Source organism: Oncorhynchus keta, chromosome 8 (genome assembly GCF_023373465.1).
Source record: "Oncorhynchus keta strain PuntledgeMale-10-30-2019 chromosome 8, Oket_V2, whole genome shotgun sequence".
NCBI lineage: Eukaryota > Metazoa > Chordata > Actinopteri > Salmoniformes > Salmonidae > Oncorhynchus > Oncorhynchus keta.
The window spans coordinates 40,040,730-40,054,836 of NC_068428.1; the positions used below are offsets into that span (position 1 = coordinate 40,040,730).

Consider the following 14,107-nt stretch of genomic DNA (forward strand, 5'->3'; position numbering starts at 1 on the left):
GTTAGGTACCATTTATATTACACACAGCCTTGCTCCCTGTATCTACATCTAATGGTGTTAGGTACCATTTATATTACACACAGCCTTGCTCCCTGTAACTACATCTAATGGTGTTAGGTACCATTTATATTACACACAGCCTTGCTCCCTGTAACTACATCTAATGGTGTTAGGTACCATTTATATTACACACAGCCTTGCTCCCTGTATCTACATCTAATGGTGTTAGGTACCATTTATATTACACACAGCCTTGCTCCCTGTAACTACATCTAATGGTGTTAGGTACCATTTATATTACACACAGCCTTGCTCCCTGTAACTACATCTAATGGTGTTAGGTACCATTTATATTACACACAGCCTTGCTCCCTGTAACTACATCTAATGGTGTTAGGTACCATTTATATTACACACAGCCTTGCTCCCTGTAACTACATCTAATGGTGTTAGGTACCATTTATATTACACACAGCCTTGCTCCCTGTATCTACATCTAATGGTGTTAGGTACCATTTATATTACACACAGCCTTGCTCCCTGTATCTACATCTAATGGTGTTAGGTACCATTTATATTACACACAGCCTTGCTCCCTGTATCTACATCTAATGGTGTTAGGTACCATTTATATTACACACAGCCTTGCTCCCTGTAACTACATCTAATAGTGTTAGGTACCATTTATATTACACACAGCCTTGCTCCCTGTATCTACATCTAATGGTGTTAGGTACCATTTATATTACACACAGCCTTGCTCCCTGTAACTACATCTAATAGTGTTAGGTACCATTTATATTACACACAGCCTTGCTCCCTGTATCTACATCTAATGGTGTTAGGTACCATTTATATTACACACAGCCTTGCTCCCTGTATCTACATCTAATGGTGTTAGGTACCATTTATATTACACACAGCCTTGCTCCCTGTAACTACATCTAATGGTGTTAGGTACCATTTATATTACACACAGCCTTGCTCCCTGTATCTACATCTAATGGTGTTAGGTACAATTTATATTACACACAGCCTTGCTCCCTGTAACTACATCTAATGGTGTTAGGTACCATTTATATTACACACAGCCTTGCTCCCTGTAACTACATCTAATGGTGTTAGGTACCATTTATATTACACACAGCCTTGCTCCCTGTATCTACATCTAATGGTGTTAGGTACCATTTATATTACACACAGCCTTGCTCCCTGTATCTACATCTAATGGTGTTAGGTACCATTTATATTACACACAGCCTTGCTCCCTGTAACTACATCTAATGGTGTTAGGTACCATTTATATTACACACAGCCTTGCTCCCTGTATCTACATCTAATGGTGTTAGGTACCATTTATATTACACACAGCCTTGCTCCCTGTATCTACATCTAATGGTGTTAGGTACCATTTATATTACACACAGCCTTGCTCCCTGTATCTACATCTAATGGTGTTAGGTACCATTTATATTACACACAGCCTTGCTCCCTGTATCTACATCTAATGGTGTTAGGTACCATTTATATTACACACAGCCTTGCTCCCTGTATCTACATCTAATGGTGTTAGGTACCATTTATATTACACACAGCCTTGCTCCTGTATCTACATCTAATGGTGTTAGGTACCATTTATATTACACACAGCCTTGCTCCTGTATCTACATCTAATGGTGTTAGGTACCATTTATATTACACACAGCCTTGCTCCCTGTATCTACATCTAATGGTGTTAGGTACCATTTATATTACACACAGCCTTGCTCCCTGTATCTACATCTAATGGTGTTAGGTACCATTTATATTACACACAGCCTTGCTCCCTGTATCTACATCTAATGGTGTTAGGTACCATTTATATTACACACAGCCTTGCTCCCTGTAACTACATCTAATGGTGTTAGGTACCATTTATATTACACACAGCCTTGCTCCCTGTATCTACATCTAATGGTGTTAGGTACCATTTATATTACACACAGCCTTGCTCCCTGTAACTACATCTAATGGTGTTAGGTACCATTTATATTACACACAGCCTTGCTCCCTGTATCTACATCTAATGGTGTTAGGTACCATTTATATTACACACAGCCTTGCTCCCTGTAACTACATCTAATGGTGTTAGGTACCATTTATATTACACACAGCCTTGCTCCCTGTATCTACATCTAATGGTGTTAGGTACCATTTATATTACACACAGCCTTGCTCCCTGTATCTACATCTAATGGTGTTAGGTACCATTTATATTACACACAGCCTTGCTCCCTGTAACTACATCTAATGGTGTTAGGTACCATTTATATTACACACAGCCTTGCTCCCTGTAACTACATCTAATGGTGTTAGGTACCATTTATATTAGACACAGCCTTGCTCCCTGTAACTACATCTAATGGTGTTAGGTACCATTTATATTACACACAGCCTTGCTCCTGTATCTACATCTAATGGTGTTAGGTACCATTTATATTACACACAGCCTTGCTCCCTGTAACTACATCTAATGGTGTTAGGTACCATTTATATTACACACAGCCTTGCTCCCTGTAACTACATCTAATGGTGTTAGGTACCATTTATATTACACACAGCCTTGCTCCCTGTAACTACATCTATGGTGTTAGGTACCATTTATATTACACACAGCCTTGCTCCCTGTAACTACATCTAATGGTGTTAGGTACCATTTATATTACACACAGCCTTGCTCCCTGTAACTACATCTAATGGTGTTAGGTACCATTTATATTACACACAGCCTTGCTCCTGTATCTACATCTAATGGTGTTAGGTACCATTTATATTACACACAGCCTTGCTCCCTGTATCTACATCTAATGGTGTTAGGTACCATTTATATTACACACAGCCTTGCCCCTGTAACTACATCTAATGGTGTTAGGTACCATTTATATTACACACAGCCTTGCTCCCTGTATCTACATCTAATGGTGTTAGGTACCATTTATATTACACACAGCCTTGCTCCTGTATCTACATCTAATGGTGTTAGGTACCATTTATATTACACACAGCCTTGCTCCCTGTATCTACATCTAATGGTGTTAGGTACCATTTATATTACACACAGCCTTGCTCCTGTAACTACATCTAATGGTGTTAGGTACCATTTATATTACACACAGCCTTGCTCCCTGTATCTACATCTAATGGTGTTAGGTACCATTTATATTACACACAGCCTTGCTCCCTGTATCTACATCTAATGGTGTTAGGTACCATTTATATTACACACAGCCTTGCTCCCTGTATCTACATCTAATGGTGTTAGGTACCATTTATATTACACACAGCCTTGCTCCCTGTAACTACATCTAATGGTGTTAGGTACCATTTATATTACACACAGCCTTGCTCCCTGTATCTACATCTAATGGTGTTACCCATCTACCAATAGGAACCCTTCTTTGAGAGCCATTGGAAAACCTCCCTGGTCTTTGTGGTTTAATCAGTGTTTGAAATTCACTGCTCGACTGAGGGACCTTACAGATTGTATGTGTGGGGTACAGAGATGAGGTAGTCATTAAAAAAGTTATGTTAAACACTATTATTTTGCACGCAGTGAGTCCATGCAATTGTTTGTGTATCTTGTTAAGCACATTTTTACTCCTGAACTTATTAAGGCTTGCCATAGCAAAGGGGTTGAATACTTATTGTAAACATTAAATTGGTAAACATTTCGAAACACATATTTCCACTTTGGTATTGCGTGTAGGCCAGTGACAAAAAGAACATCTAAATTCAGGCTGTAACACAACACAATGTGGAAAAAGTCAAGGGGTGTGAATACTTTCTGAAGGCGCTGTACACTGAGTCCTCGTAATTTACAGCATTTCTCTAACTCAGGCAACAACAAATGTGCTAAAGTTGCCCAATTAGCAGGAGGGTTGGGGGCAACTTCTTGTCGCGCGTGATGCTCAAGGTCAGAACACTGTCAGTCAAAATCCATACAACGCTGTGAAGCGGTGACCCTGAGCTCTGACGTCATGTATAGCATGTTACTGCACAGCCACTGAGCTCTGACGTCATGTATAGCATGTTACTGAACAGCCACTGAGCTCTGACGTCATGTATAGCATGTTACTGCACAGCCACTGAGCTCTGACGTCATGTATAGCATGTTACTGAACAGCCACTGAGCTCTGACGTCATGTATAGCATGTTACTGAACAGCCACTGAGCTCTGACGTCATGTATAGCATGTTACTGAACAGCCACTGAGCTCCGACGTCATGTATAGCATGTTACTGTACAGCCACTGAGCTCTGACGTCATGTATAGCATGTTACTGAACAGCCACTGAGCTCTGACGTCATGTATAGCATGTTACTGAACAGCCACTGAGCTCTGACGTCATGTATAGCATGTTACTGTACAGCCACTGAGCTCTGACGTCATGTATAGCATGTATAGCATGTTACTGAACAGCCACTGAGCTCTGACGTCATGTATAGCATGTTACTGAACAGCCACTGAGCTCTGACGTCATGTATAGCATGTTACTGTACAGCCACTGAGCTCTGACGTCATGTATAGCATGTTACTGAACAGCCACTGAGCTCTGACGTCATGTATAGCATGTTACTGTGCAGCCACTGAGCTCTGACGTCATGTATAGCATGTTACTGTACAGCCACTGAGCTCTGACGTCATGTATAGCATGTTACTGTACAGCCACTGAGCTCTGACGTCATGTATAGCATGTTACTGTACAGCCACTGAGCTCCGACGTCATGTATAGCATGTTACTGTGCAGCCACTGAGCTCTGACGTCATGTATAGCATGTTACTGCACAGCCACTGCGTTCCAATTTAAGATCTTATCAGTGTCCAAATCTGTGTATACGGGTGCAGGTGTAAAGGTCTGATTTTCAAGCTGTATACAGGTGCAGGTGTTAAGGTCTGTGATTTTCAAGGGCTACCTTTGACTCTACGAGACGTGCAGACTGGTTTCCATATTAATAGCTGACCTTGCTATTTAAATGTGCTGTGGCCCCCATAATAGAGGCACTATATCAACGTGAGGACGTTAAGAGCAGACAAAATGGTTGCCTTGAGTCTGTCTGTTGCCTGGCTTTGAAACTGTTGATCTTTGATATTCGAAGACTTCAAAATGTACTGATCAACAATCCTGCAGCAAATAATTATATACTAACAACACTGTATGTATAAGTGGACTATGGACCACCAATTAAATGCAAGAAATGTACATGCCAGTGAAATATTTGAAGAAGTATGCATTTGTATTTCAATGGTAGACTTCTATATCTTTATATTTTTAATATCCTTATGAAGTTACAAATTATTTGTTACCATAGTTACCATAGTCTTATTGTAATCTTAGATCCCGAGAACCACATTGTGAGTGCACTGGCTAGCAACTATGTTAACAGTCTGTCACAAGAGACTGTGATAGTCTGTCACAAGAGACTATGATAGTCTGTCACAAGAGACTATGATAGTCTGTCACAAGAGACTATGATAGTCTGTCACAAGAGACTATGATAGTCTGTCACAAGAGACTATGATAGTCTGTCACAAGAGACTATGATAGTCTGTCACAAGAGACTATGATAGTCTGTCACAAGAGACTGTGATAGTCTGTCACAAGAGACTATGATAGTCTGTCACAAGAGACTATGATAGTCTGTCACAAGAGACTATGATAGTCTGTCACAAGAGACTATGATAGTCTGTCACAAGAGACTGTGATAGTCTGTCACAAGAGACTATGATAGTCTGTCACAAGAGACTGTGATAGTCTGTCACAAGAGACTATGATAGTCTGTCACAAGAGACTGTGATAGTCTGTCACAAGAGACTATGATAGTCTGTCACAAGAGACTATGATAGTCTGTCACAAGAGACTATGATAGTCTGTCACAAGAGACTGTGATAGTCTGTCACAAGAGACTATGATAGTCTGTCACAAGAGACTGTGATAGTCTGTCACAAGAGACTATGATAGTCTGTCACAAGAGACTGTGATAGTCTCATCCAAGGCCTGTCGTCTGTCTCTCCAGGAGAGGCGTGTTGGTGGACCATCCACCCTGCGTCCAAGCAGAGGTCAGAGGGAGAGAAGGTCCGTATCGGAGACGACCTCATCCTGGTCAGCGTGTCCACAGAGAGGTACCTGGTGAGTATCTATCAATCAACCAGTAAACCAATCAATCAACCAATCAATCCGGCCACAGAGAGGTACCTGGTGAGTATCTATCAATCAACCAGTAAACCAATCAATCAACCAATCAATCCGTCCACAGAGAGGTACCTGGTGAGTATCTATCAATCAACCAGTAAACCAATCAATCCGTCCACAGAGAGTTACCTGTGAGACCCAAATTGAACACTATTTGCGGCCCTATTGTCACCTTTCAGTAGGTGTGAAGGTAGGTGTGAAGGTAGGTGTGAAGGTGGGTGTGAAGGTAGGTGTGAAGGTAGGTGTGACGGTAGGTGTGAAGGTGGGTGTGAAGGTAGGTGTGAAGGTGGGTGTGAAGGTAGGTGTGAAGGTGGGTGTGAAGGTAGGTGTGAAGGTAGGTGTGAAGGTAGGTGTGAAGGTGGGTGTGAAGGTGGGTGTGAAGGTAGGTGTGAAGGTAGGTGTGAAGGTAGGTGTGAAGGTAGGTGTGAAGGTGGGTGTGAAGGTAGGTGTGAAGGTAGGTGTGAAGGTAATTATGTGGTTTTAAGTTCCTCTAACTACTCACAGCCTCTCATATGGCCAGAGGCAGTTTCGGTTCCTCTAACTACTCACAGCCTCTCATATGGCCAGAGGCAGTTTCGGTTCCTCTAACTACTCACAGCCTCTCATATGTCCAGAGGCAGTTTCGGTTCCTCTAACTACTCACAGCCTCTCATATGGCCAGAGGCAGTTTCGGTTCCTCTAACTACTCACAGCCTCTCATATGGCCAGAGGCAGTTTCGCAACACGTAAAGGAATAAAACAGCAATGAGAACCAAATGGATCCTAAAAACTCTCATAAATACCGTCTAGTCTTCGCTACCCGGCTGTTTCTGTATTCAACAGTGTTTTATCGCTGCCTTCCCCAGACAACAAGTCGGCTAAAGCCTGTACAGATTGTCACGCTGGCAATATACTCTCACCTCCTTACAGACAATATCAACATGCTATTGCTCGTACTTTGGTTCAGACGGTTTGTTTTGAGTTAGACAGAGAACATTAAATCTGTTGTTCAGTTCACAGACTGTGGGTCATTGCTCATTTCTCCATCTCCTATATATTTTTTTCCTTTCAGTTTTTCACTTGTTGGTCTGTATTTCTGCTGGGTTGATTTATTTCCGTGCCAAGTCGTTTTAATATCTGAATATCTGTAGCGCCGGGCCTACCTCCCTGTTAGAGACCACTGGGGAAAGATTGAAAGTCCAAGTGGGGGGGGGGAAATTATGTGTGTTTAGGACGGATTATGTGCCTCACTGACCTCAGTGCTGACTGATTGATTGAGCAGGCCAGGAGGAGACCAAGGTCTTAGATCAGTTTGGGTTGTCTTGCCAGAGCAAGCTAAGAGACTAGGATTCAACAGAGACAGCACAAACAGATCTGAGACCTGGCTAGGAAATGACAAGACAGCACAAACAGATCTGAGACCTGGCTAGGTAATGACAAGACAGCACAAACAGATCTGAGACCTGGCTAGGTAATGACAAGACAGCACAAACAGATCTGAGACCTGGCTAGGTAATGACAAGACAGCACAAACAGATCTGAGACCTGGCTAGGTAATGACAAGACAGCACAAACAGATCTGAGACCTGGCTAGGTAATGCAAGACAGGACAAACAGATCCCACATCACATCAATCCACTTGAAATAGTCCTGTAAAAACAGTTGTCAAGTCTTGAACCCCCCCAGCCCAGGACAACCAGTGGCATTTATCTGGCTGATGAGCTGACAACGATTACCAAACCTTCCATAACAAAGTCATCACTTACAGAGAGATGACACCTGAAGAAGAGCCCCCTAAGTAAGCTGGTCCTGGGGCTCTGTTCACAAACACAAAGATAACCCACAGAGCCCTAGGACAGCAACACAATTAGACCCAACCAAATCACGAGAAAAAAAAGTTAATTACTTGACACATTGGAAAGAATTCACACTAAAACAGAGCAAACTAGAATGCTATTTGGCCCTAAACAGAGAGTACACAGTGGCAGAATACCTGACCACTGTACTGACACAAAATTAAGGAAAGCTTTGACTATTTACAGACTCAGTGAGCATAGCCTTGCTATTGAGAGAGGCTGCCGTAAGTAGACCTGGCTCTCAAGATAAGAGCTGCACTTCCTAACCTCCTGCCAAATGTATGACCATATTAGAGACCAATATTTCCCTCAGATTACACAGAGCCACAAAGAATTTGAAAATAATTCAATTTTGATAAACTCCCATATCTACTGGGTGAAATTCCACAGTGTGCCATCACAGCAGCAAGATGTGTGACAAGTTTCCACAAGAAAAAGGCAACCAGTGAAGAACACACACCATTGTAAATAAAACCCATATTTATGTTGATTTATTTTCCCTTTTGTACTTGAACTATTTGCACATCGTTACAACACTGTACATAGACATGATGTGACATTTGAAATGTCTCTATTATTTGAAACTTGTGTGAATGATATATTTACTGTTCACTTTTTGTTTATTTCACTTTTGTTTATCCATTTCACTTGCTTTGACAATGTAGACATACGTTTCCCATGTCAATTAAAGCCCCTTGAATAGAATTGAATTGAGAGAGTTAGAGAGAGAGAGATGCAAAGCATGAAACATAGAGAGCGGTAGAGTGTGCTGGAAGCATTTGGAGAGGAAATGTGTAATTATAACATAGCTACACTCAGCGGTGCATGACTTTCAACTCTACCAAAGGAAAACATTCATCTGATTCATCACCCTACTGACAAACAATCGACTGTTCCTCAACCATGGAATGAATATCACACAGGGGTTATTTCACGAGTGATGAAGAACTGTTGGTTTTCTGATATCATTGATATGACCCATCCCAGTATACTCTCTTTTGCCTATGCCTAATTTCATTCTGAACATCTTTGAAGGTTGTCGTTAGAGCCGTTGTCTCTATGCTGGAGTCCCAGAGCCTGTCTGTGTGAAGCTGTTTGTTGTGGATTAAACTGGTGTTGGCCGTCTCATTGTGATCAGTAGGCCACGGAATCCCTTTGAGCTCGACAATCTCTTCTCCCCAGCAAAGACCAGCCTGGCTTGAGATCTGAATCTGGAGCCGCAGCCGATGCGGATCCTTAGAGAGGGGCGGATGGTCTTTGTGCCAGTAATGCACTGTAAAGGCTTTAAGCAGTGTCCAAACAATGTCAGGGTTCAGACAAAGTCATAAAATGCCAACTAGCTTCACAGGCCCAGTGGAGTCAAAAACATGATTTCCCTGTGTTTTATATACACTGAGTGCACAAAACATTAGGAACACCTGCTCTTTCCATGAAATGGACTCACCAAGTGAATCAAGGTGAAAGATTTGATCCCTTATTGATGTCACCTGTTATATCCCCTTCAATCAGTGTAGATGAAGGGGAGGAGACAGGTTAAAATGGGCAGGACAAAATATTGAAATGCCTTTGAACGGGGTATGGTAGTAGGTGCCAGCCGCACCAGTTTGAGTGTGTCAAGAACTGTAAAGCTGCTGGGTTTTTCACGCTCAACAGTTTCCCGTATGTATCAGTACTGGTCTACCACCTATAGGACATCCAGCCAACTGGACACAACTGTGGGAAGTTGTGGGACGCTTTCAATACCTTGTAAAGTCCATGCCCCGACAAAATGAGTCTGTTCTGAGGGCAAAAGGGGTTGCAACTCAATATTAGGAAGGTGTTCCTAATGTTTAATACAATCAGTGTATAGTTCCACACTATGAAGTTGACATAATACTGTGAGATTGTGAAAATGATGATAATGCCCTTTTAGTGTTAGAGCTGTTTGAAAAGACCATCTGACATTTCAGCCTGTTTTAAGTGGGATGGATTTTTGACCTGCCTGGTGACATCACCAGGTGGTAAATTAGTTAATAGACCAATAGGAAAGATACTTCCAAACCTCTCTGCCAATAACAGCTAGTTTACGGTTTTCCCATCCCCACTCAGGCCACTCCCAGGCAGTCCGAGCAAAATTCTTCCATGAGAAATTTGCTCGTTGCTAAGAAGCTATTTTATTCTTTATTTTAACTGGAAACAATCCCAGTGAGGTACTTAATTTGACACCCAGAAATTATTTGATATTGAGATAAAAATGGCTACCTTGGACCTTTAAATCTCTCCTTTACCAGCCCCCATATCCCCCCCCCTCTCTCTCTCTCACACACACACACACACACACACACACACACACACACACACACACACACACACACACACACACACACACACACACACACACACACACACACACACTCCACTGCTTCTAACCCCATGCTGTTTCCTTTCTTCCAGCACCTGTCCATCTCCAGCGGTAGTTTCCAGGTGGATGCCTCCTTTATGCAGACTCTGTGGAACGTCCAGCCTACCTGCTCAGGAAGCAACGTGGCTGTAGGCAAGTACACCACGACTCAATTATACAATTATAATTTCAGGTTAATCCTTCATGATGAACTAGGACATATTTAGTTGTTTCAGGAATGTGATGTACTTTACGGTGCTTTGTGACATACACCCTTGGGGAAAGCAACCCATACACCCTTGGGGAAAGCAACCCATACACCCTTGGGGAAAGCAACCCATACACCCTTGGGGAAAGCAACCCATACACCCTTGGGGAAAGCAACACATACACCCCTGGGGAAAGCAACCCATACACCATTGGGGAAAGCAACCCATACACCCCTGGGCAACCAACCCATACACCATTGGGGAAAGCAACCCATACACCCCTGGGCAACCAACCCATACACCCTTGGGGAAAGCAACCCATACATCCTTGGGCAACCAACCCATACACCCTTGGGGAAAGCAACCCATACACCCCTGGGCAACCAACCCATACACCATTGGGGAAAGCAACCCATACACCCTTGGGGAAATCAACCCATACACCCCTGGGCAACCAACCCATACACCCTTGGGGAAAACAACCCATACACCCTTGGGGAAACCAACCCATACACCCTGGGAAAGCAACCCATTCACCCTTGGGCAAAACAACCCATACACCCCTGGGCAACCAACCCATACACCCTTGAAGAAAACAACCCACACACCCTTGGGGAAAACAACCCATACACACCTGGGCAACCAACCCATACACCCTTGGGGAAAGCAACCCATACACCCCTGGGCAACCAACCTATACACCCTTGGGGAAAGCAACCCATACACCCTTGGGGAAAGCAACCCATACACCCTTGGGGAAAACAACCCATACACCCTTGGGGAAAGCAACCCATACACCCCTGGGCAACCAACCCATACACCCTTGGGAAACCAACCCATACACCATTGGGGAAAGCAACCCATACACCCCTGGGCAACCAACCCATACACCCTTGGGGAAAACAACCCATACACCCTTGGGGAAAACAACCCATACACCCCTGGGCAACCAACCTATACACCCTTGGGGAAAACAACCCATACACCCCTATGCAACCAACCCATACACCCTTGGGGAAAAGAACCCATACCCCCCTGGGCAAGCAACCCATACACCCCTGGGGAAAGCAACCCATACACCCTTGGGGAAAGCAACCCATACACCCCTGGGCAACCAACCCATACACCCTTGGGAAACCAACCCATACACCATTGGGGAAAGCAACCCATACACCCCTGGGCAACCAACCCATACACCCTTGGGGAAAACAACCCATACACCCTTGGGGAAAACAACCCATACACCCCTGGGCAACCAACCTATACACCCTTGGGGAAAACAACCCATACACCCCTATGCAACCAACCCATACACCCTTGGGGAAAACAACCCATACATCCTTGGGGAAACCAACCCATCCACCCCTGGGAAAGCAACCCATACACCCTTGGGGAAAACAACCCATACACCCCTGGGCAACCAACCCATACACCCTTGGGGAAAACAACCCATACACCCCTGGGCAACCAACCCATACAGCCCTGGGCAACCAACCCATACACCCCTGGGCAACCAACCCATACACCCTTGGGGAAAACCCATACACCCCTGGGCAACCAACCCATACACCAGTGGGCAACCAACCCATACACCCCTGGGCAACCAACCCATACACCCTTGGGGAAAACAACCCACACCCCTGGGCAACCAACCCATACACCCTTGGGGAAAACAACCCATACAGCCTTGGGGAAAACAACCCATACACCCCTGGGCAACCAACCCATACACCCCTGGGCAACCAACCCATAGTCTATTAATTAGTCAGTCGATCACAACCCATACACCCCTGGGAACATTTCCCATAACTTCAAAAGATCCCTATTGACCCATACACCCCTGGGCAACCAACCCATACCCCTGGTGGTCACCATGCCTTTGTCAAACAGCCTTAGTCAGTCGATCATCAGATCATCACTGAGGCTAGTATGGTGTGAACATTTCACCATAACTTCAAAAGATCGCTATTGACCTTAGAATCTTGTGTTTATCCAATAGGATTCCTGTGTGGTGGTCACGTGATGCATCTTTGTCACGGGCATGATGAGAGTCTGACCATACCTGGGTCAGAGGCTAGCGAGATGGAGCAGAGGTACACTAGGCTTCCTGTCTGCCATTTTAACAGTATGTTATAATATGTCCTGAAGACCAGAGGTAGGCGGCTCTTAACCCTACTATTAAGGACCATTTTAACAGTATGTTAGAATATGTCCTGAAGACCAGAGGTAGGCGGCTCTTAACCCTACTATTAAGGACCATTTTAACAGTATGTTAGAATATGTCCTGAAGACCAGAGGTAGGCGGCTCTTAACCCTACTATTAAGGACCATGTTAACAGGCACTTACAGTTACGTTTTATGATTTAAGAGAGCTTTAAATGAACTGGCATGACATTTTATCACCATACTGTTGAATCGTTTAGAGAAATGGGATACATAGCCGTCCCTGGTCCTCAATGAATCTTGATCATCATCCACCTTTTTATAAATATTTCTGAATGTACATCGGTGTCCATATTTCTCTATTGAGTCTTGTGTCAAAATTAAGTGATGTGCTTTTTTAGTGCATATTTTAATTTAATTTGCTGTACATTTTATGAAAGTACAGACTAAGACCTTCATAATGGTATATCATACATTATAAATTGGGTGATTAAAACCTTGAAGGCCGTGGTATATCAGACTGTATACCACAGGTGTGACAAAACATGTATTTTTACTGCTCTGGTAACCAGTTTATAATAGCAATAAGGCACCTCAGGGGTTTGTGGTATATGGTCAATATACCCCGGCAAAGGGCTGTATCCAGGCACTCTGTAGTCTGTTTTGAGTAAGAACAGCCCTTAGCCGTGGTATATTGACCATATACAGTACCACACCTCCTTTAAATGTAGTTGACAAGCAGGAGAAAATGCCCTTAGAAAGATTTTGAGATTTTCACACTTCCTCCAGAACTCTCCTTTGTTTACGCCCTATTCAGCATCCTTCACACCCTCTTAAGCCTTAGCCCCACCCACCCACACATAACCCATGTGAGTCAGCATGGTATTGTCCTCCAGAAAGTTGTCTCTCTACTTAAACCCAGCAAAATTCAGGGCAGCAATGTTTGTTGCGAACTGTAGCAACACTGTTGCAGTTCTCCCTAGCTATATCTTTCCAAAAATCCACAGTAGCAAATATGATCTCTATACTGATCAAGGAAGAGCCCGTTCTGTTATTAACATGAGCCTGTGACATGACAGAGCCATGTGCTTTCTCCTTGGCTCAACTAGGCTGATAATTCTACGTTTTTATTCATATTTACAGATCCCATACACGTTTTTTAATTAAGCCACATGAAAGTTCATATATTCAAGAAAAAAAATCTAAACAATACTAATAAATATATATATACAGTAGCAGTCAACAGTTTGGACACACCTACTAATTCAAGGGTTTTTCTTTATTTTATCAT

General features: G+C 43.3%; 1 protein-coding gene and 1 long non-coding RNA gene across 3 annotated transcripts in view; both read left to right on the top strand.

Moving 5' to 3' along the window:
• LOC118387158 (ryanodine receptor 3-like) overlaps positions 1 to 14,107 on the top strand; it is a 308,396-nt gene that overhangs the window by 60,764 nt on the left and 233,525 nt on the right. The window contains exons 6-8 of the mRNA XM_052523336.1: positions 6,054 to 6,166; positions 10,498 to 10,597; positions 12,653 to 12,746. Of these exons, the coding sequence (XP_052379296.1) occupies positions 6,054 to 6,166; positions 10,498 to 10,597; positions 12,653 to 12,746 (307 nt within the window). The remainder of the gene's footprint in view (positions 1 to 6,053; positions 6,167 to 10,497; positions 10,598 to 12,652; positions 12,747 to 14,107) is intronic.
• LOC127931446 (uncharacterized) lies at positions 21 to 3,405 on the top strand. Of its 2 annotated transcripts, none has more exons than XR_008141190.1 (6): positions 21 to 61; positions 118 to 285; positions 846 to 1,013; positions 1,070 to 1,349; positions 2,300 to 2,411; positions 3,246 to 3,405. It is a non-coding gene; the product is annotated as an uncharacterized LOC127931446 (long non-coding RNA). The 2 variants fall into 2 exon arrangements; XR_008141191.1 differs by having other exon boundaries at positions 1,070 to 1,293; positions 2,188 to 2,411.